The sequence below is a fragment of the Oncorhynchus masou genome, chromosome 12 (genome assembly GCF_036934945.1).
Source record: "Oncorhynchus masou masou isolate Uvic2021 chromosome 12, UVic_Omas_1.1, whole genome shotgun sequence".
In the NCBI taxonomy this organism is placed as follows: domain Eukaryota; kingdom Metazoa; phylum Chordata; class Actinopteri; order Salmoniformes; family Salmonidae; genus Oncorhynchus; species Oncorhynchus masou.
The window spans coordinates 15991509-16013511 of NC_088223.1; the positions used below are offsets into that span (position 1 = coordinate 15991509).

At 43.5% G+C, this 22003-nt stretch overlaps 2 protein-coding genes across 5 annotated transcripts in view; one reads left to right on the top strand and one right to left on the bottom strand.

Annotated features, from left to right (window-relative positions):
- LOC135549585 (collagen alpha-1(XVI) chain-like) overlaps nucleotides 1–19698 on the top strand; it is a 159308-nt gene extending 139610 nt beyond the window's left edge. For all 4 annotated transcript variants that reach the window (XM_064979677.1, XM_064979681.1, XM_064979679.1 and 1 more), the window contains 18 exons: nucleotides 97–150; nucleotides 254–289; nucleotides 408–470; nucleotides 984–1055; nucleotides 2190–2243; nucleotides 2400–2444; nucleotides 3175–3219; nucleotides 3358–3411; nucleotides 3584–3637; nucleotides 7180–7230; nucleotides 7602–7691; nucleotides 7829–7864; nucleotides 8009–8053; nucleotides 16201–16395; nucleotides 16626–16689; nucleotides 16839–17012; nucleotides 17174–17251; nucleotides 17405–19698. In XM_064979677.1, coding sequence (XP_064835749.1) covers nucleotides 97–150; nucleotides 254–289; nucleotides 408–470; nucleotides 984–1055; nucleotides 2190–2243; nucleotides 2400–2444; nucleotides 3175–3219; nucleotides 3358–3411; nucleotides 3584–3637; nucleotides 7180–7230; nucleotides 7602–7691; nucleotides 7829–7864; nucleotides 8009–8053; nucleotides 16201–16395; nucleotides 16626–16689; nucleotides 16839–17012; nucleotides 17174–17251; nucleotides 17405–17598 — 1404 coding nt within the window. In that variant the 3' untranslated portion in view covers nucleotides 17599–19698. The remainder of the gene's footprint in view (nucleotides 1–96; nucleotides 151–253; nucleotides 290–407; nucleotides 471–983; nucleotides 1056–2189; nucleotides 2244–2399; nucleotides 2445–3174; nucleotides 3220–3357; nucleotides 3412–3583; nucleotides 3638–7179; nucleotides 7231–7601; nucleotides 7692–7828; nucleotides 7865–8008; nucleotides 8054–16200; nucleotides 16396–16625; nucleotides 16690–16838; nucleotides 17013–17173; nucleotides 17252–17404) is intronic.
- Nucleotides 19699–20444: 746 nt separating this feature from the next.
- The window catches only part of LOC135549587 (collagen alpha-2(IX) chain-like), a 37619-nt gene continuing 36060 nt past the window's right edge, over nucleotides 20445–22003 (bottom strand). The window contains exon 32 of the mRNA XM_064979682.1: nucleotides 20445–21993. Within this exon, the coding sequence (XP_064835754.1) occupies nucleotides 21788–21993 (206 nt within the window). The 3' untranslated portion in view covers nucleotides 20445–21787. The remainder of the gene's footprint in view (nucleotides 21994–22003) is intronic.

Sequence of the window (22003 nt, forward strand, 5' to 3'; positions counted from 1 at the left end):
CTATACCCACTTCTTTATCCATTGTCCCTATAACCTATCATCCATATCCTGCATCTTTAGGACTAAAAAGCATCATTTCACTCTCTTTGTCCACAGGGACCCAAAGGAGAGGCTGGACTGGCAGGGTCTGACGGACCAAAAGGAGATCAGGTATATTACAATGAAATATGTATTCGAAATATACAGTACATTCCAAATGCTGTGTTCAAACAACACACACATACAGACTGGTGTGTTCTCTCGTTATTTGTAGGGCTCCCAAGGGCAACCAGGCTTCCCAGGGACACCGGTAAGTGAAAGATTCATCTCATCTACTTCATGGCTTAGTTAAATATCTTAGTTAAATATCTATTGGCATGTGATGTGCCCCATCACTTACCTCTTGATACTAAATGCTAACTTTGTAGGGCCCACCTGGTCCCCCTGGGAAACAAGGAAGAGAAGGACCACCTGGACCCAAGGCTGACAAGGTAGAGCAGCTTATAATACTCTTTTTTAATATTTATGTTTCTACTTAATGGTAAGGGTAATGTTATTTATTTCTCTCTCTCTCTCTCGCTCTCGCTCTCTCTCTCTCTCTCTCTCTCTCTCTCTCTCTGTGTGTGTGTGTCTCACTCTGTGTCTCTCTCCCTCCGTGTCTCTCTCTCTCTCTCTCTCTCTCTCTCTCTCTGTGTGTGTGTCTCACTCTCTGTGTCTCTCTCCCTCTCTCACTCTCTCTCTCTCTGTGTGTGTGTGTCTCACTCTGTGTCTCTCTCCCTCCGTGTCTCTCTCTCTCTCTCTCTCTCTCTCTCTGTGTGTGTGTCTCACTCTCTCTGTGTCTCTCTCCCTCTCTCACTCTCTCTCTCTCTGTGTGTGTGTGTCTCACTCTCTCTGTGTCTCTCTCCCTCCGTGTGTCTCGCTCTCTGTCTTTCTCTCTCTCTCTCTCTCGCTCTCTCTTGCTCTGTCTCTCTCTTTCTCTCTCTCTCTGTCTCTCTCTCTCTCAGGGTAACGATGGAGCACAAGGTCCACAGGGCCCATCTGGACCTCCAGGTTCTTCTGGGTCTCCTGGCTTGCAGGTGAGTGTGTCTGTGCGTCAGTGTACGTTATCACGAGATATATATACTTTGTACAATTTCATGGACGATGGGTTTTAATTTCTTCGGATCATTGGGACGCTAGCGTCCCACCTCGACAACATCTGGGGAAATTGTAGAGCGTGAAATTCTAAATACAAAAGTAGTAATATTAAACATTCATAGAAATACGGGTGTTATACAACATTCTTTAGCTTAGAATCTTGGTAATCGAACCGCTTTGTCCAATTTAGGATTTACGGCGAAAGCATAGCATTTGATTGTCTGAGGACAGCGCCTCACCCACTTCCTGCATTAACATGAATTCATAACCTGCACAGGTGTCAGAAAACTCAAAAATTGCGAAAAAATAAATCACTTACCTTTGAAGATGTTGCTCTTTTTTCAATCCAAAGGGTCCCAGTTACACAATGAATGGTCGATTTGTTCGATAAAGTCCTTCTTAATATCCCAGAAATGTCAGTTTATTTGGATTCATAAATGCACCTGTTCCAACATGCCTACAAAGGAATCTAAAAGGTTAAACTTCGTCCAAACAATTCAAACAACGTTTCTAATCCAACCTCAAGTACCCTAATGTGTAAATAATCAATCAAATTTAAGACTGAATATACTGTGTTCAATACCGGAGAAAAAGAACGAGGAGCACGCACTCATTCACGCGGGCCAAAAGACAAAGTGTCCCTCCTTCTGAGGGACACTTTGAAACAATACGAATACTTCTTAATTTTTCAAAAAACAAGCATGAAACAAATTCTAAAGAATGTTGACATCTAGTGGAAGCCAGGGGAATTGCGGACTTCCCCATAGAAAAGCATTGAAAAGTCCAATTACCCCAAAAAATTATCCTGGATGGATTGTCCTCGGGATTTCACATGCCAAATCAGTTCTGTTATACTCACAGATATTATTTTAACAATTTTATCCAATATCCAATTTTATCCAATAATTTCTATCCAATACTACCATGCATATAAATATCCCAGCTTCTGGGCCTGAGTAACAGGCAGTTTACTTTGGGCACCTCATTCATCCAAACTTCCGAATACTGCCCCCAAGCCTTAAAAAGTTAAAGAATGCTCTCACCTCACTGCCTTTCTTCCTGTGTGTCCAAAGGGACCTCCTGGATTTGAGGGATTGGATGGTAAAGATGGGAAACCAGGGATGAGGGTAAGAGAAGATTCATACATACGACATAATACTCTAGATAGTATAGTTAGTCTATGGATGTGTTGAATTGACCCCCCCCCCCTCTTTTACTCTCTCTCCCTCTCTTTATTTCTCTCTCTCTCTCCCTCTCGCTTTCTCGCTTTCTCACTCTCCCAGGGAGAGCCAGGGCTTCCAGGGGCGGCAGGACATAAAGGAATGCCAGTAAGTGCCATTTGACCTTTACATGAACCCTACATATGATCTCAGTGACCTCTACCCCTTCTGAAAAATTGGACCCCGTCTCCCCCAACCCGGGACCTTGTCTCATTTCACATACTGTTAGATAGATGTCACTGCTGTGACATCACTTATGTGACATCACTGACTTGTCATCAGTGTGTGAATCACCACATTCACAATGAGCCCAAATGGAGCAGGTGACTTGTATCTGTTCATCTATCAAACATCACCCACTGATGTCACCTCACATACCAGTTTACGCACGTATGTCACAGAGCTTACTGTATGTGCCAATCAGCTGCCCATGTTTCCATAGGAAGAGTTCAGGGGTCTTATCAGCCCTCCTGGTATGAGTTGCTCTAAGAAAGTGGGCCAGAACTATTGGGTTCTGACTGACACAGCTGATCTGTTCTGCACAATGTTTACTTTTGGTATGATAAATATACCTTATTGTTTTTGCAAAGTAAAACAAATGTCTCACACAGTTCAAAACAATGAGGAAAGGAAAGAGGGCCTTTTGTTTCAATCATGCTACTTTCTGTCTATGTCAGTGTTTCTGTGTGGGGCCTTTGAGAGGGTAGGTGTTCAAATCAGTGTGAGATTTCAAAGTGATATGTTTTGAAAACTACATGTTTTGTGATGTGTGTCATGTTGAAAGCTGTGTGTGAGATGCAATGTTTGTTTTGTTTATCTTTGATCCCTCTGCTCTCAGGGTTTCAAAGGGAAGCATGGACATGTTGGCTTCCCTGGACAGAAGGTGAGTTGACCACACACACGCTACTCTTTTCAACTTGTCTGTCTGATGCCTGCTACCATACAGAACACCAGATTATTAACACATTGTTATGGATACTGGTTACTCACCCCTCTCCTTCTGTCTTCCTCCTCTCTTCAGGGTGATGCTGGGCCTGTTGGTCCACCGGGGTCAACTGGCAGACCAGGACTTGAGGCAAGTCAAACCACATGATGCATATGCACCTGCTCAATTCATGTTGTTTGATGTATGAATGATGTTCATATGGAATGAGTGAATGAGAACCATTTCGAATGACAACACCAATTGAATGAAGGATTTTGTCACAATATGTGTCAAACTGAGAGTAACCTTTGACCTCTTGCAGGGTGATGCTGGAACCCCAGGGCCTCAGGGTCGACCCGGTCCCCCAGGACACCTTGTGAGTACATGAACTTTAACCTCTCACCTACAGTCACCTCCAGAATTATTGCCACCTTGATAATGATGAGCAAAAAAATAAATACTGAATAAATAATACAACTAATGAGTTCTATTGTCTGCTCACAAACATGTTCAAATCTTATTATGTTACACTAGCTAGTACAATTGCTCAGAGAAAGAGACTTTGTTTAACAAGTAATAAAAAATAAAATAAAATTATTAATTATTTGCACCCCTAAAGATTCTTTTCAATAAAATCAAACAAAATAAAATCATCTTTTATCATTCGACTTTTGCAGTCAAAAGAGCAAATCCCCCTCTAGTGGCCTCCTGGGTGTAATGTTATTCATATTTTCCTTTCCTTAATTATTAATAAACGTTCTTTTAACAAAAACACAGAAAATTCTGTGTTTTTACACCGTACGGTTTTGTGATATTTCAGTCTTCTGTGATGTATTTCAAGTGTAAAATTGGGATGCAAATCCAAAATGGAAGACATTTCAACTCTATGTCTGACATGGTACAGGTGTCTCCTTTTTTTAAGCCAATTCCCAGTTTTATGCGGTGTATACTTTTGTTTCAAAGTCGATTTGTTTAAGTCTACCAAGGAACTCTGCGTGACCCTGATTCAGTGTAAGGAACTGTATTGTGTCCTTCCATGGCTTCCTGTTTCACTGGGGTATAAAAAAATAGGTAACACGCATGGGGGACAAAACACCTCTCAAAATCTCTCTCTCTACAACTGGATCCTGGACGGGCCGCCCCCAGGTGGTGAGGGTAGGTAACAACACATCCGCCACACTGATCCTCAACATGGGGGCCCCAAAGGGGTGTGTGCTCAGTCCCCTCCTGTACTCCACCCATGACTGCACGGCCAGGCACAACTCCAACACCATCATTAACTTTGCCGATGACACAACAGTGGTAGGCTTGATCACCAACAACGACGAGACAGCCTATAGGGAGGAGGTCAGAGACCTGGCCGTGTGGTGCCAGGACAACAACCTCTCCCTCAACATGATCAAGACAAAGGAGGTGATAATTGACTACAGGAAAAGGGAGACCCGGCAACGCCCCTATTCTCATCAACAGGGCTGTAGTGGAGCAGGTTGAGAGCTTCAAGTTCTTTGATGTCCACATCACCGATACTCTAACATGGTCCAAACACACCAAGACAGTGGTGAAGAGGGCACAACAAAACCTATTCCCCCTCAGGAGACTGAAAAGATTTGGCATGGGTCCTCAGATCCTCAAAAGGTTCTACAGCTGCACCATCGAGAGCATCCTGACTGGTTGCATCACTGCCTGGTGTGGCAACTGCTCGGCCTCTGACCGCAAGGCACTACAGAGGGTTGTGCATACGGCCCAGTACATGACAGGGGCCAAGCTTCCTGCCATCCAGGCCCTCTATACCAGCCGGTTTCAGAGGAAAGCCCTAACAAGTGTCAAAGACTCCAGCCACCCCAGTCATAGACTGTTCTCTCTGCTACCGCACAGCAAGCGGTAGCACCAAGTCTAGTTCCAAGAAGCTTCTGAACAGCTTCTACCCCCAAGTCATACGACTCGAAAATAGAGGTCTTTTGGACATCTAAACCAGTGGTGGGTTTTGCATAACCTCATACCTACTGTAAACTGTGGTGGTGGGTCAATGATGTTATTGGGCTGTTTTACGTCCACTGGTCCTGGGGCCCTTGTTAAGGTAAACAGCATCATGAACGTTACCCAGTACCAGGACATTGTAGCCCAGAACCTGGTTTCCTCTGCCAAGAGGCTGAACATTGGGTGTAAGTGAATCTTCCAGCGAAACAATGACCCCAAGCACACATCAAAACCCACAAAGAAATGGTTATTTGTCCATAAAATCAGTCTCCACACTTGAACCTCCACACTTGAACCCCCAACCTGTTTTTTGAATTGATGAGGGAAGTCCGTGAGACCAAAGGATATCAAGGATCTGGAAAGATTCTCTATAGAGGAAGATTCTGAGATCCCTCCCAGTGTGTTCTAGAATCTCCTAAAACATAGAAAAATGCTCAGTGTTCTTTTCCTACCAAGGGGAGGGTACACAATGTATTGGAAACAGGGGGGTCAATCATTTTAATAACTACCTTTTTTTAGGGAAAAAATGATGACTTGGTAAACAAAATCTCTTTCTCTGAGCAATTGTATTGGTATAAAACAATATAAGTGTCCTTTTTGGGGGGCATTCAATATAGTTCAGTATTTGTATTAATTATTTCATAGTATTTTTTGCTCATCTTTATCAATGGTGCCAATAGTTTTGTAGGTGACTATATGACTCTTGGTTAGTGTTATATTCATTGTGTTTGTTAATAAGGTTTGTATTGTTGTATTCAGTGTGTTCGTTAATACGGTTTGTATTGTTGTATTCAGTGTGTTCGTTAATACGGTTTGTGTTGTTGTATTCAGTGTGTTCGTTAATAAGTTTTGTATTGTTGTATTCAGTGTGTTCGTTAATAAGGTTTGTGTTGTCTTATTCAGCGTGTTCATTAGTAAGGTTTGTATATTGTTGTATTCAGTGTGTTTGTTAATAAGGTTTGTGTTGTTGTATTCAGTGTGTTCGTTAATAAGGTTTGTGTTGTTGTATTCAGTGTGTTCGTTAATACGTTTTGTATTGTTGTATTCAGTGTGTTCGTTAATACGGTTTGTATTGTTGTATTCAGTGTGTTCGTTAATACGGTTTGTGTTGTTGTATTCAGTGTGTTGGTTAATATGGTTTGTGTTGTTGTATTCAGTGTGTTTGTTAATACGGTTTGTGTTGTTGTATTCAGTGTGTTCGTTAATACGGTTTGTGTTGTTGTATTCAGTGTGTTCGTTAATATGGTTTGTATTGTTGTATTCAGTGTGTTTGTTAATACGGTTTGTGTTGTTGTATTCAGTGTGTTCGTTAATACGGTTTGTGTTGTTGTATTCAGTGTGTTCGTTAATATGGTTTGTATTGTTGTATTCAGTGTGTTCGTTAATATGGTTTGTATTGTTGTATTCAGTGTGTTGGTTAATACGGTTTGTATTGTTGTATTCAGTGTGTTCGTTAATACGGTTTGTGTTGTTGTATTCAGTGTGTTCGTTAATATGGTTTGTATTGTTGTATTCAGCGTGTTCGTTAATACGTTTTGTATTGTTGTATTCAGTGTGTTCGTTAATAAGGTTTGTGTTGTTGTATTCAGTGTGTTTGTTAATAAGGTTTGTGTTGTTGTATTCAGTGTGTTCGTTAATAAGGTTTGTGTTGTTGTATTCAGCGTGTTTGTTAATAAGGTTTGTGTTGTTGTATTCAGTGTGTTCATTAGTAAGGTTTGTATATTGTTGTATTCAGTGTGTTTGTTAATAAGGTTTGTGTTGTTGTATTCAGTGTGTTCGTTAATATGGTTTGTGTTGTTGTATTCAGCGTGTTCGTTAATAAGGTTTGTGTTGTTGTATTCAGCGTGTTTGTTAATAAGGTTTGTGTTGTTGTATTCAGTGTGTTCGTTAATAAGGTTTGAATGTGTATATGTTGCTAACAGCAGTACGTTGTTTTGGTAGGGCACTGCAGGAGCAGCGGGACCCCCAGGCCCAGCAGGCCCAGCTGGAGTGGTAAGGGGAAATATTATCACCATCAATATGTCTCTTTTATTCTAATGTAAAAGGAACACATAGCATCTGCATCAAACCCTGGTTTATCTGCATGATTACATGGACTGTTAGCGTTGTGTTCTGTAAGTGTTATTTCTCAGATAAGGTTACTCATCACACTGTCTCTCTGTTATTTGGCTCTCTTCTTTCTCTCTATTTCTCCTCTCTCTGCTCTCTCTTCTGTCTCTCTGTCTCTCTCACACACTCTCTTCTCTTGCTCTTTTCTCTCTCTCTCTCTCCTCTCTCTCTCCACTCTCTCTTCTCTGTCTCTCTCTCCTCTCTCCCCCCTCTCTCCTCTCTCTCTTTCTTCTCTTGTCTCTCTCTCTCTCTAGAGTATACAAGGTGAGAAGGGCCAGGCAGGAGACAGAGGGCTACCAGGGATGGTTGGGCCAGCCGGACCCCCTGGTCATCCTGGAATGCAGGTCAGTACACACGCTCCTATTGTTTTAACACGTATACTGCAGATATAGAACGGGATAGATAATCATGTCATGGAGATGTCTTGGTGCAACATCTTCTTTCTATTCCCCTCTTCTCTCTCTGTCCTTCCGTGTCTCAGGGAGAACCAGGCAGTGATGGAGCAACGGGTAAAGACGTGAGTAATTATTCTGATGTGGTGTTTGTCATCATTACAGAAACATGAGCCTTCCAGTAAATATGGTTTAAAGGTTTTCATGTACATGTAGCTAGCTGTGTTGTGAGTATACTGCCTCTTTATCTCACTAATCTGCGTTCACAGGGAGCACCTGGTCTGCCTGGAGACAATGGACAATGTGGTACAAAGGTAAGAGTCACTGCTGTGTGTGAGCATGTGTGTGCGTGTGTATGCGATGAATACTATAGTAAACTGTAAATTCTAATATCTGCAAAGACGCTACAGTAAAAAACAACAATATATTAAAGTATGCAAAAATGCTGCAGTTTTTTAACTATAGTAATACTACAATATTTATACCATACTGGACTATAGCAAGACTACAAATATTTATACCATACTTAACTATAGTAAGACTGCAATATTTATACCATACTTAACTATAGTACTACTACAATATTTATACCATACTAATGTCACGATCGCCGAAAGGAGTAGACCAAGGTCCAGCGTGCGTAGAGTTCCACATATTTTTAATACATCGAAATTCAATCAAACAAAAACAAACAAGTACAAACGAAATGTGAAGCTACTGGTGTGTACACAGGCACTGTAGAAAAGATCCCATAACTCACAATGGGGAAAATGGCTTCCTAAATATGATCCCCAATCCGAGACAACGATAAACAGCTGCCTCTGATTGGGAACCATATCAGGCCACCATAGAAATACAATTCACCTCGATGAACCACCCTAGTCACTATCACGCCCCAACCAACATAGAGAATAAACAGCTTTCTATGGTCAGGGCGTGACAGTACCCTCCCCCCCCCAAAGGGTCCGGGTGGGCATCTACCGTCGGGGGCGGCACCGGTGCGGGGCCAAGTACCCACTCAGCTCGCAGATACATCATCCTCCTTGGCGGCTCTGGTGCGGGGATCATCGCCGGAAGCTCCGGACCGTGGGTCGTCGCCGTAGGCACCAGACCGTGGATTGTCGCTGGATGCTCCGGACCGTAGATCATCGCAGGAGGCTCTGGCCTGAGAACCCCTGCTGAAGGCTTTGGACTGGAAACTGTCGCCGGACGCTCCGGACCGGGAACTGTCGCCGGAAGCTCTGGACTGGGAACTGTCTCCGGAAGCTCTGGACTGGGAACTGTCGCCGGAAGCTCTGGACTGGGAGCTGTCGCCGGAAGCTCTGGACTGGGAACTGTCGCCGGAAGCTCTGGACTGGGAACTGTCTCCGGAAGCTCTGGACTGGGAACTGTCTCCGGAAGCTCTGGACTGGGAACTGTCGCCGGAAGCTCTGGACTGGGAACTGTCGCCGGAAGCTCTGGACTGGGAACTGTCGCCGGAAGCTCTGGACTGGGAACTGTCTCCGGAAGCTCTGGACTGGGAACTGTCGCCGGAAGCTCTGGACTGGGAACTGTCGCCGGAAGCTCTGGACTGGGAACTGTCGCCGGAAGCTCTGGACTGGGAACTGTCGCCAGAAGCTCTGGACTGGGAACTGTCGCCAGAAGCTCTGGACTGTGGAGGCGCACTGGAGACCTGATGCGTGGGACCGGTACAGGTGGCACCGGGGTGATGACACGCACCTCAGGGCGAGTGCGGGGAAGAGGCACAGGCCATACTGGACTGTGGAGGTGCACTTGAGGGAGAGTGCGAGGAGTTGGCATAGGACTGTGTTGTGAAGATGCACTTGAGACCTGGTGTGTATAGGCGGCATCAATTATTCCGGAATTTTAACACACTTCTCAGAATGAGTACGGGGAGCTGACTCAGGTGGCACCAAACTGAAAACACTTTCCTTTATTCCAAATCCGTGCATCCTCCACCAACTTAACAACTCTCCTTCTCCCAGACTGGCTCTGGTTCACTCCTCGGCTCCGCCGACTACTCCATGTGGCCTACCTCCCCGACTTTGTCGCTGTCCCTCCTTCACTGCTTCCGCCTGCCTCCATGGCAGGCTCCTCTCTCCTGCTATTATGTCGTCCCAAGTCCAGGATGTTCTCTCCCTAGTCTCCTCCACAGAGTAGGATGCCATTACCTCCCGGGCTGCTTGGTCCGTTGTTGGTGGGATCTTCTGTCACGATCGTCGTAATGAGTGGACCAAGATGTAGCGTGATAGGTGTACTTATTACTTTATTAAATGAACACCGAACAAAAACAACTAAATACCAAACGAAACGTGAAGCTACTGGTGTGCACACAGGCAACTAACTGTAGACAAGATCCCACAACTCATAATGGGGAAAATGGCTACATAAATACGATCCCCAATCAGAGACAACGATAAACAGCTGCATCTGATTGGGAATCACATCAGGCCACCATAGAAATACAATTCACCTAGATGACCCACCCTAGTCACTATCACGTCCCAACCAACATAGAGAATAAACAGCTTTCTATGGTCAGGGCGTGACAACTAAACTATAGTGATACTACAATATTTATACCATACTAAACTATGGTAATACTACAATATTTATACCATACTAAACTACAGTAATACTACAATATTTATACCATACTAAACTATAGTAATACTGCAATATTTATACCATAGTTAACTATAGTAATTATTCATGTGGGCTGGTTACCTCAGATATGGCCTCCACTACTAAAGAGTATTATGGGAGGGTAGTCCATGGGCTGAGGGCTGTCGTCCTGGCCAGGATCCTGTTCTGAACACTCTCTGTTATTTCTGGCTTATTCAGCAAACTCCCTGAACTCCGACAACAGACATCAGTTGTGTCCCAAATAGCACCCTATATAGTGCACTACCATTAACCAGAGCCGTATGGGCCCTGTTTAAAAGTAGTGCACCATTAAGTGGATAGGTTACCATTTGGGACGTTTCCATCACTTGATGAAGCTCCTTTTGGCATGGTTGTCCACATTCACCTCAAATACCCTACTTTCCCTGGCAATACCTCATTTTACTAACTTAGCCCTCCTGTCCCTCAACACTGACATCCTCTACACTAGATACAGTGCAGTGACTGTAGTCCGCTACACTAGATACAGTGCAGTGACTGTAGTCCTCTACACTAGATACAGTGCAGTGACTGTAGTCCTCTACACTAGATACAGTACAGTAACTGTAGTCCTCTACACTAGATACAGTACAGTAACTGTAGTCCTCTACACAAGATACAGTACAGTAACTGTAGTCCTCCTCACTCGATACAGTAACTGTAGTCCTCTACACTAGATACTGTACAGTAACTGAAGTCCTCTACACTAGATACAGTGCAGTAACTGTAGTCCTCTACACTAGATACAGTGACTGTAGTGCTCTACACTGGATACAGTAACTGGAGTCCTCTACACTAGATACAGTAACTGTAGTCCTCTACACTAGATACAGTACAGTAACTGTAGTCCTCTACACTAGATACAGTAACTGTAGTCCTCTACACTAGATACAGTACAGTAACTGTAGTCCTCTACACTAGATACAGTAACTGTAGTCCTCTACACTAGATACAGTAACTGTAGTCCTCTACACTAGATACAGTACAGTAACTGTAGTCCTCTACACAGATACAGTAACTGTAGTCCTCTACACAGATACAGTAACTGTAGTCCTCTACACAGATACAGTAACTGTAGTCCTCTACACTAGATACAGTAACTGTAGTCCTCTACACCAGATACAGTAACTGTAGTCCTCTACACAGATACAGTAACTGTAGTCCTCTACACAGATACAGTTACTGTAGTCCTCTACACAGATACAGTAACTGTAGTCCTCTACACTGGATACAGTAACTGTAGTCCTCTACACAGATTCAGTAACTGTAGTCCTCTACACAGATACAGTAACTGTAGTCCTCTACACAGATACAGTAACTGTAGTCCTCTACACAGATACAGTAACTGTAGTCCTCTACACTAGATACAGTAACTGTAGTCCTCTACACTAGATACAGTACAGTAACTGTAGTCCTCTACACAGATACAGTAACTGTAGTCCTCTACACAGATACAGTAACTGTAGTCCTCTACACAGATACAGTAACTGTAGTCCTCTACACTAGATACAGTAACTGTAGTCCTCTACACTAGATACAGTACAGTAACTGTAGTCCTCTACACAGATACAGTAACTGTAGTCCTCTACACAGATACAGTAACTGTAGTCCTCTACACAGATACAGTAACTGTAGTCCTCTACACAGATACAGTAACTGTTGTCCTCTACACAGATACAGTAGCTGTAGTCCTCTACACAGATACAGTAGCTGTAGTCCTCTACACAGATACAGTAACTGTAGTCCTCTACACAGATACAGTAACTGTAGTCCTCTACACAGATACAGTAACTGTAGTCCTCTACACTGGATACAGTAACTGTAGTCCTCTACACAGATACAGTAACTGTAGTCCTCTACACAGATACAGTAACTGTAGTCCTCTACACAGATACAGTAACTGTAGTCCTCTACACAGATACAGTAACTGTAGTCCTCTACACTGGATACAGTAACTGTTGTCCTCTACACAGATACAGTAGCTGTAGTCCTCTACACAGATACAGTAACTGTAGTCCTCTACACAGATACAGTAACTGTAGTCCTCTACACAGATACAGTAACTGTAGTCCTCTACACAGATACAGTAACTGTAGTCCTCTACACAGATACAGTAACTGTAGTCCTCTACACAGATGCAGTAACTGTAGTCCTCTACACTGGATACAGTAACTGTTGTCCTCTACACAGATACAGTAACTGTAGTCCTCTACACTGGATACAGTAACTGTTGTCCTCTACACAGATACAGTAGCTGTAGTCCTCTACACAGATACAGTAGCTGTAGTCCTCTACACAGATACAGTAGCTGTAGTCCTCTACACAGATACAGTAACTGTAGTCCTCTACACAGATACAGTAGCTGTAGTCCTCTACACAGATACAGTAACTGTTGTCCTCTACACAGATACAGTAGCTGTAGTCCTCTACACAGATACAGTAGCTGTAGTCCTCTACACAGATACAGTAACTGTAGTCCTCTACACAGATACAGTAACTGTAGTCCTCTACACAGATACAGTAACTGTAGTCCTCTACACTGGATACAGTAACTGTAGTCCTCTACACAGATACAGTAACTGTAGTCCTCTACACAGATACAGTAACTGTAGTCCTCTACACAGATACAGTAACTGTAGTCCTCTACACAGATACAGTAACTGTAGTCCTCTACACTGGATACAGTAACTGTTGTCCTCTACACAGATACAGTAGCTGTAGTCCTCTACACAGATACAGTAACTGTAGTCCTCTACACAGATACAGTAACTGTAGTCCTCTACACAGATACAGTAACTGTAGTCCTCTACACAGATACAGTAACTGTAGTCCTCTACACAGATACAGTAACTGTAGTCCTCTACACAGATACAGTAACTGTAGTCCTCTACACTAGATACAGTAACTGTAGTCCTCTACACAGATACAGTAACTGTTGTCCTCTACACAGATACAGTAACTGTTGTCCTCTACACAGATACAGTAACTGTAGTCCTCTACACAGATACAGTAACTGTAGTCCTCTACACAGATATAGTAACTGTAGTCCTCTACACAGATACAGTAACTGTAGTCCTCTACACTAGATACAGTAACTGTAGTCCTCTACACCAGATACAGCAAAGTAACTGTAGTCCTCTACACTAGATACATTGCAGTAACTGTAGTCCTCTAAACTAGATACAGTAACTGTAGTCCTCTACACTGGATGCAGTAACTGGAGTCCTCTACACTAGATACAGTGCAGTAACTGTAGTCCTCTACACTAGATACAGTAACTGTAGTCCTCTACACTCGATACAAATAACTGTAGTCCTCTACACTAGATACAGTAACTGTTGTCCTCTACACTAGATACAGTAACTGTAGTCCTCTACACTAGATACAGTATCTGTAGTCCTCTACACTAGATACAGTACAGTAACTGTAGTCCTCTACACTAGATATAGTAACTGTAGTCCTCTACACTAGATATAGTAAATGTAGTCCTCTACACTAGATACAGTACAGTAACTGTAGTCCTCTACACTAGATATAGTAACTGTAGTCCTCTACACTAGATACAGTAACTGTAGTCCTCTACACTAGATACAGTACAGTAACTGTAGTCCTCTTCACTAGATACAGTAACTGTAGTCCTCTACACTAGATACAGTACAGTAACTGTAGTCCTCTACACTAGATACAGTAACTGTAGTCCTCTACACTAGATACAGTATAGTAACTGTAGTCCTCTACACTAGATACAGTAACTGTAGTCCTCTACTCTCGATACAGTAACTGTTGTCCTCTCCACTAGATACAGTAACTGTAGTCCTCTACACTAGATACAGTGCAGTAACCAATATAGTTATTCTCTATCCCCTGGATAATGCTATTTACTGTGGGAGCGGAGACATGAGATGAGGTGATTTGTCATTGTGACAGGAAGGCTTTGTCTTGGCTTTTAACTATAGTAGTACAGATTACAGAGGAGAATCTCTTCTTCTTCTTCCTCTTCTTCTGCTCTCTATTTCATCAGTCGGCTCCAGTGTCCGGTGGTGACGTGTAGACGTTAGCCCTCCATAATGGCCAGCTTTGTTTCACATAAATCACACGTCTGTCTCAGGATGTTGTTTACAGTGTGTTGGCTTGGTTCCATACAGAGTGTGTTTACTGAGTCTGGGAGGCTGTTCATCCCACACTGCACCCTATACCCTTTGGGCCCCGGTCAAACGTAGTGCACTACATTGGGAATAGGGTGCCATTTGGGATACGATCCTGTGTCTGTGTTTTTATTGTGTAGAAGGAGGTAAGTAAGGAATACGCTCGAGGCTGGGTCGGGCCCGATTGCAATCTTAAGTGGACATTGACTCTCCTTCAAGGGTCTGACAGGAATAGGTTCAAATCCAATTGTATTAGTCACATGCGTGAAATACAACAGTGAATTGCTTACATACGGGCCCCAAACCAACAATGCAGTTTCAAAAAAATATGGATAAGAGTAAGAGATAAAAGTAATTGATGAGCAGAGGGCGGCAGGGTAGCCTAGTGGTTAGAGTGTTGGACTAGTAACCGAAAGGTTGCAAGTTCATGTCCCCGAGCTGACAAGGTACAAATCTGCCGTTCTGCCCCTGAACAGGCAGTTAACCCACTGTTCCTAGGCCGTCATTGAAAATAAGAATTTGTTCTTAACTGACTTGCCTGGTTAAATAAAGGTAAAGTAAAAAAATAAAAAAAGTAAAAAAGCGAGACTATATACAGGGGGGTACCGGTACAGAGTCCATGTGCGGGCACTGCAAATTGTCTGGGTAGCCCTTTGATTAGCTGTTCAGGAGTCTTATGGCTTCAGGGTAGAAGCTGTTTAGAAGCCTCTTGGACCTCGTCTTGGCGCTCCGGTACAGCTTGCCGTGCGGTAGCAGAAAGAACAGTCTATGACTAGGGTGGCTGGAGTCTTTGATAATTTGTAGGGCCTTCCTCTGACACCGCCTGCTATAGAGTTCCTGGATGGCAGGAAGCTTGGCCCCAGTGATGTACTGGGCTGTTCGCACTACCCTCTGTAGTGCCTTGTAGTCGGAGGCCGAGCAGTTGCCATACCAGGCAGTGATGCAACCAGTCAGGATGCTCTCGATGGTGCAGCTGAAGAACCTTTTGAGGATCTGAGGACCCATGCCAAATCTTTTCAGTCCCCTGAGGGGGAATAGGTTTTGTCGTGCCCTCTTCAAGACTGTCTTGGTGTGCTTGGACCATGTTAGTTTGTTGCTGATGTGGACACCAAAGAACTTAAAGCTCTTCCAGCTCTTCCACTACAGACCCGTCAATTAGAATGGGGGTGTGCTTTGTCCTCATTTTCCTGTAGTCCACAATCATCTCCTTTGTCTTGATCACGTTGAGCAAGAGGTTGTTGTCCTGGCACCACACGGCCAGGTCTCTGACCTCCTCCCTATAGGCTGTCTCGTCATTGTCGGTGATCAGGCCTACCACTGTTGTGTCATCAGCAAACTTAATGATGGTGTTGGAGTCGTGCCTGGCCGTGCAGTCATGAGTGAACAGGGAGTACAAGAGGGGACTGAGCATGCACCCCTGATGGGTTGGTGGAAACAGTTTGATAGAAGTTGGATTGTGGGAGATACAAGAGTGTCATTGTGCAGGAGTTCATATTTTCAATCTTCAATGTAAAACACTGCTGTCGGTGGTCGAACAGTACTCTTCAGTGATTGGATGTCTAACTAACTCTACCCCTATGTCTAACTACCTCACCCCTCTTCTCTCTTCTTCTCTCCTCTTTTCTGACTCTCTCTCCCACTCTCTCTCTCAGGGTGAGCCAGGTGCCCCAGGTCAGAGGGGTACCCCAGGGGAGCGAGGTCGTCCCGGACCCCCTGGTGGAGGGGGGTACTCCTCCAAAGCTGATACCCCAGTGATGGGCCCAGTGGGACCCAGGGGAGAGAGGGGCACCCCGGGCTCACCAGGACCTTCAGGGTCCCCTGGACCTCCAGGAATACCAGGCAACGAGGTGAGACCTTAGCTACTAAGGTGAATTGCATCGATTATGAATTGATTACTAGTTATGTTTGTGCTTGATCCACAATGTCTAATGGAACACAAAACCAACAGTTTGGTCAAAAGACTAAATCCCAAATGTGGTTAGGTCTTCTCTTATGTCTATCTCTCTCTCTCTCTCTCTCTCTCTCTCTCTCTCTCTCTCTCTCTCTCTCTCTCTCTCTCTCTCTCTCTAATCCACAGCCTGTGGTCAACTATGACAACATCAAGGACTTCATTCGCCAGCAGGTCATCAAGATATTTGATGGTGAGAACATGGTCTTATTTTAGTTTAAGTTTATCACCAATACTATACATCTGCCCGTATTTCCTATTTGAGCAGTGGCAGAGAAAGGAAACAGCTTTATTGATTATTAGGTGGTTTATCAACTGGAGTTGTACTGTATCCCCCTACAGAGAGGATGGCCTACTTCATGTCTCGTATGCAGCAGCCACAAGAGGTATCGTCCCCCGGTCGTCCTGGTCCCCCAGGGAAGGATGGTAACCCAGGTAGAAATGGGTCTCCAGGGGCCCCGGGTCAGCCAGGACAGATAGGCAGAGAGGGCCGCCAAGGAGTCCTGGGACCACAGGGTGAGTCTAGAATTCACTTGATTCCTTTTGTCGTAACTCCTGAATACCACGGTCATGATAAATACATAGGAGATCATAAACAGTTATGACAAGTGATGTCAGCTTAGCGTAACATAAAGGTTAGCTCCTCTCTCAAGTGATGTCCTCTGTCGTGTCTGCAGGTCCACGAGGTCTGAAGGGAGAGAAAGGTGACAAGGGTGTAGGGGAGATGGGTGACAGTGGACCCCCAGGAGCACCAGGTGAGACGCCACATCAGCCTGTTGAAATGTTTAACTCTTCACTATCCTGCCAAAGCTTCATTAAGTTAGTTCTTTCAACTGCTCTGCTTCTATATAGTCACTGTGTATCCAGTACTTCAATGATGTTCTCTGTTCCTTCATCCCCCGCCACAGGTGTCCCGGGCCCCCCAGGCTATGGCAAGATGGGCCCCAGCGGCCCCGTGGGTCAGCAGGGGATCCCTGGAGTCTCAGGAACCCCTGGACAGCCGGGCCAGAAGGGCAGGGAGGGCCGGTGTAACCCCTCCGACTGTATGAGCCAACCAATAGAGTGGAACCCTAAGGGCCCTCCCGTCAAGGGCCCCTACTAGAGAGAGAGAGAGAGATTATTGAAGAGGAGAGGAGGAGAGGAGACACAGAGAAGATGAAGAGATAGAAGAAACCAACCCAAAGACCAGAAGGCACTAGAGACAGAAGTGGAGGGGTGAAGAGTGAGAGAAGAGAAAACAAAACACCAGTCAATCAACAGAAATCATCCCAGGAAAACAAGTGATTACTGAGGCACCAATAGTTGATGTGGTCTTCTTCATCCATCCCTAATTCATCAAAGTGTTTGCCAGTTAGCTGTCCACCTCACCGCCTGTGTAGAAAATATATGCAGATGTAGGATCTTAATTTGAGCCAGTTTGCTGAAGCAGGAAAACAATCGTGCAGCAACAGGAAATGTTCATTATTATGTAGATTATAATTAATGGACGTTTTTGTCATGGTTGATACATTTTCCAAATGGAAAATCAAGTATTACATTTCTAAGTGGAAATTACAAACATTCAAAGCCTTTTTAAACACCAAATACACTACACATTTTAAATGTCCTGCATTGTAGGAAAATTCATCCTGCAACAGCGTGATTAAATTAAGATTCTACATCTGTATGTGTAGGACCTTCTTCTAACTGAAGACTTAGTACTGGCTGAAGTGGCTTTGATAAAGGAGATCATGTGGACACCGCTGTCCTGCCTCTCTACTCTCTGTCTTATATGTTCTGTTCATTCCTTCAAAATTTCCCAACTTTAGCTGTAAGTTCATTCTATAAGATATACATGCTTAGTTTGATAATACCAGCAAGAGCAAATCCAGCCTTCAAAAAACTACCTGCAAACTCTTCCTCGTCATCACTATCACCCTACTCTCCATTCTGATTATAAAACGTGCCCATTGGGAGTATTAGACAGCTGCTTTGTGCTGTTCTGCTTTGATCTTGCTTCTCTCTAGCAATAGAAACAGAATGAATAGAACTGACATGGCACTCCCATTCCAAATGTTCTTTATTCTTTATGCATGCTATGTTGTTTATGTTATTTCTATGCTTGAATATACACCATCACTTGAATGATGTCTGATGCTTTAACGGATCTGTACGCTATATAATGGCCTTCTCACCTTCTCTTCCCTGTTTGTGTGAGAAGAACATAATGTTCACCTTCCCAGAGTGCCTGTTTTGTAAATATTTATATTTATATAATGGCTTGCTATACCTTTTGTATTGTGGAGTTGGCGTCAGCATGGCTTACCGTGTGTTTGTTATGGTCAACTGTCATGTATCCACTACCAGTGGTTTTTTTTTTAGATTTTAAAGGGAGTAATTTGTTCTGTAAAACAAATTATTTATGAGGGAATTGTGCCTTTTGTATAAAAACAGATTGGATTTCTATATGGTGGTATTATTATGCTCTGGAAGGTATTTTCATGCGTGGCAGAAAGTGCGATAGCATTTTCGAAACTGCCTCAAAAATCACCTTTCTTGTTATGTAGCAATCTATTAACAAGTGTCTTACCACACTACCAAACTTATTTTTCACAATAGATGAACTTGAAAGGGATCATTTGCTCCTCGAGTACACCACTGGTGTACCTAGGATTTTCAGAAATCCTGGCTGAAAGATTCCCAGATGTCATTATCAAACATAAGAGAAAAAAGTTGAACATCCATATTCACTCATACCATCGCTGGCATCACTGTGCCAACCAGCTCCTCCCTGTATCCATTACTAACTGAGTACAACTTGTATGTCTCCTGCCTTGTATGTTGTGTTGTTCTTTAGTTTGACCTGTCATATATACACGACAGGGTGTCACCAACCGCTAGCTATGTAATGGATATCACCAGGTTTAGAATCATATCGATGTTCTGAGTTGTTATTGGAGTTTTTTCCTGAACATGTGAGTATTTCCTGGTCAGGAATAACTACTGACCCCAGGTATACTAAATACCCAAACAATAACATATCTCCACTCTTCATTCCTAGCTTTTACAAACATCTTGTTAAAACAACAGCGCTGTTTCCCTGTTATTCTCAGTAGATCTTGTTTCTGTGTTACCGGTACATTTTATTAAGCCATCCTGTGTAAAGAGATGTTGTTTTTTATGGAAACTTTTCTGAAAAAGCTAATAAATTTTGCAAAGCAGACATGTTGTTGATCAACAGATCAGACAATCAAGTATATAATGTGACTAGTTCACTGTGGTGTTGCCATACCATCAACGTGCACAGTGTCTTTCCTTGGAATGCCTTTCCTTGGTGCTCTGATTGAAAGCATACTAAGGATAAAACATTAACGAGCACTTTATTTATATTATTCTGCTTTTCAAGTAAGCCGATTGCTAGAGCTGTTATTGTATATATTCCAAGCCACATGCAAGAGACTATTATGTGAATGAGTGCAAGAAGAATATCATTCAAGTGGAAGGCTTTCACAAAAGCTTGACTTCCGCAGCTTTGAGAGCGTGAGCTGGTATTACTCACAGTTGGATCGGGGTGGATAAACAGAAAAGGATAGAGCAGTCCAACTAAAAAACACCATGCTACTGGAACTGGGCTGTGTTGGCCCACACTTTACACGTTACAGGCCTTATACCAGAATACCTACCACTGGAATAAAGTGGGGTATGTCATTATTCTCTAGTCTAGGCAGACTACATGCACCTCAACACTTAACGTTTTGCATTTTCTTGGAAAACAGTTGGCAACCAACTTACTAGCACTGACTGGACTGGATTGTGGCAAGAAAACAGAGAAAGTCTAGGCTCTTTCCGATCACCCATCTCTAAACCCACTGGAATAATGACCATGTCATTTAGGTACAATAAGTGTTTCTATTCAGAGATCCAACGGTTCCCACATGGTAGGGAAGAACATGCAGGTTTTACAAAACTTTATTTTTTATTGTTTTGGAATTGGTTGACCTGAACAACCAGGGGGAAAAAAGAAATTACACGTCTTTACAGATGAATCATATAAAGAACAATAAATAGTTTCTGTTAATGAAAATAACATGTCCTAGTTGTTATTAGAATGTTGACATTGATTGACTCTGTGGAAGTTAGTTGACAGTGGCATAGAAAGATTGATTACAGTAAGACAAACATTTACAAAGTTGTACAGCACTGACTTGTGGGAAATAGATGGGAGTGCTGTTGCCAGTCAACTAGAGGAAGAGATCAAGGCTAAAGAAAACATGTTTTCTAAAATGAGGCAAAGGTAGAAAGGGGCGGCAATGTACCTGTGAGATAATTCACTCGAGCATTTCACTATTTCACTCGAGCATATAGGCGAGGATTTTAGCTATACATCTTACAAAGGTACAGTATGGAGCGTGGATCTTGATCCTAATCTTTTATTGGTACTTTTGTGTACACTTGTAAGCCACTTGTTGTTTGGTGGTGGGTGGAATGGGTCATATGCTTGCTTTTTCTGCTTCAAAACATATTTAAAAATTCATATTTCAGGTATTAAACAATAGTATTTAAAGTGACCACGGTATATAAAATAAAAAAGCACCAATCATTAGACACAAAGTCTATCTCTAGTCCTCCCAGTCCAGGGGCTACGGCTGCTGCTGATGACATTATCAATCACAAAACTGGATATGATTCTGATGTCACTACGTTTCTCCCATGACGCGTTCAAGACAACTGGGAACCCCAAAAAAATCATGACGTCAGTGATTTTCAGGTTGGAAAGTTGAAGCTCTAGAAAGAGGATTGAGAATTCCGAGTTGGATGTCCGTTCAAAACTATTTTTTCCAGTCTGAGCTCGTTTTTTTTATGAGTTCCCAGATGTCTTGAATGCACTAAAGTTGGAAGTCTGAGATTTCAGAGTTCTGAGCACCCAGTTGCTTTGAACGCAGCATCATTCTATTTCCCTCTGTGGTTGGGGGTGAGGCAGTTGGATGTGACTGACATTGAAAAAAGCCAATCCCGAACCAGAGATTGTAATTTCAGAGGGGTGTTATTGGCTGTGAGTGGCTGTCCTCAGGGTGATTTAAAGTAGATGGGCATGGTGTATGTTGCAAACAGTCTCCAAACAGTTCAACTGAAGGTCATCAGTTTAGGGGTCAGAGGGGCAATGTCAGTCATGATAGTATTTCCCCAACTCCTCGCTCTCGTTGGTATCCAATAAAGAAGAGTTCTCTCTCTCTCTCCTCTATCCCTGCTTCTCTCTCTTCTGTCTCTCTTTCTCCCTGGTGTTGTGGGGCTCTTGATGGAGAGGTCTCATGTTAGACTCCTGGGCCCTTGACCCTGGCGGAGTCCTGTAGTCTGGGGGAGGTGTAGGCCGAGGCAGCTAGGCAGGCTGCAGCCTCACAGAACCCTGGAAGACCAGTGGGGCCCGCCTTACCAGGACGGCCAGCCTCTCCTGCCGAGCCCTGGGGGCCTCGCTCACCAGGCTTACCGTTTCGAGCCACTCCGTCAATACCAGGGGGACCTGAGGAGGA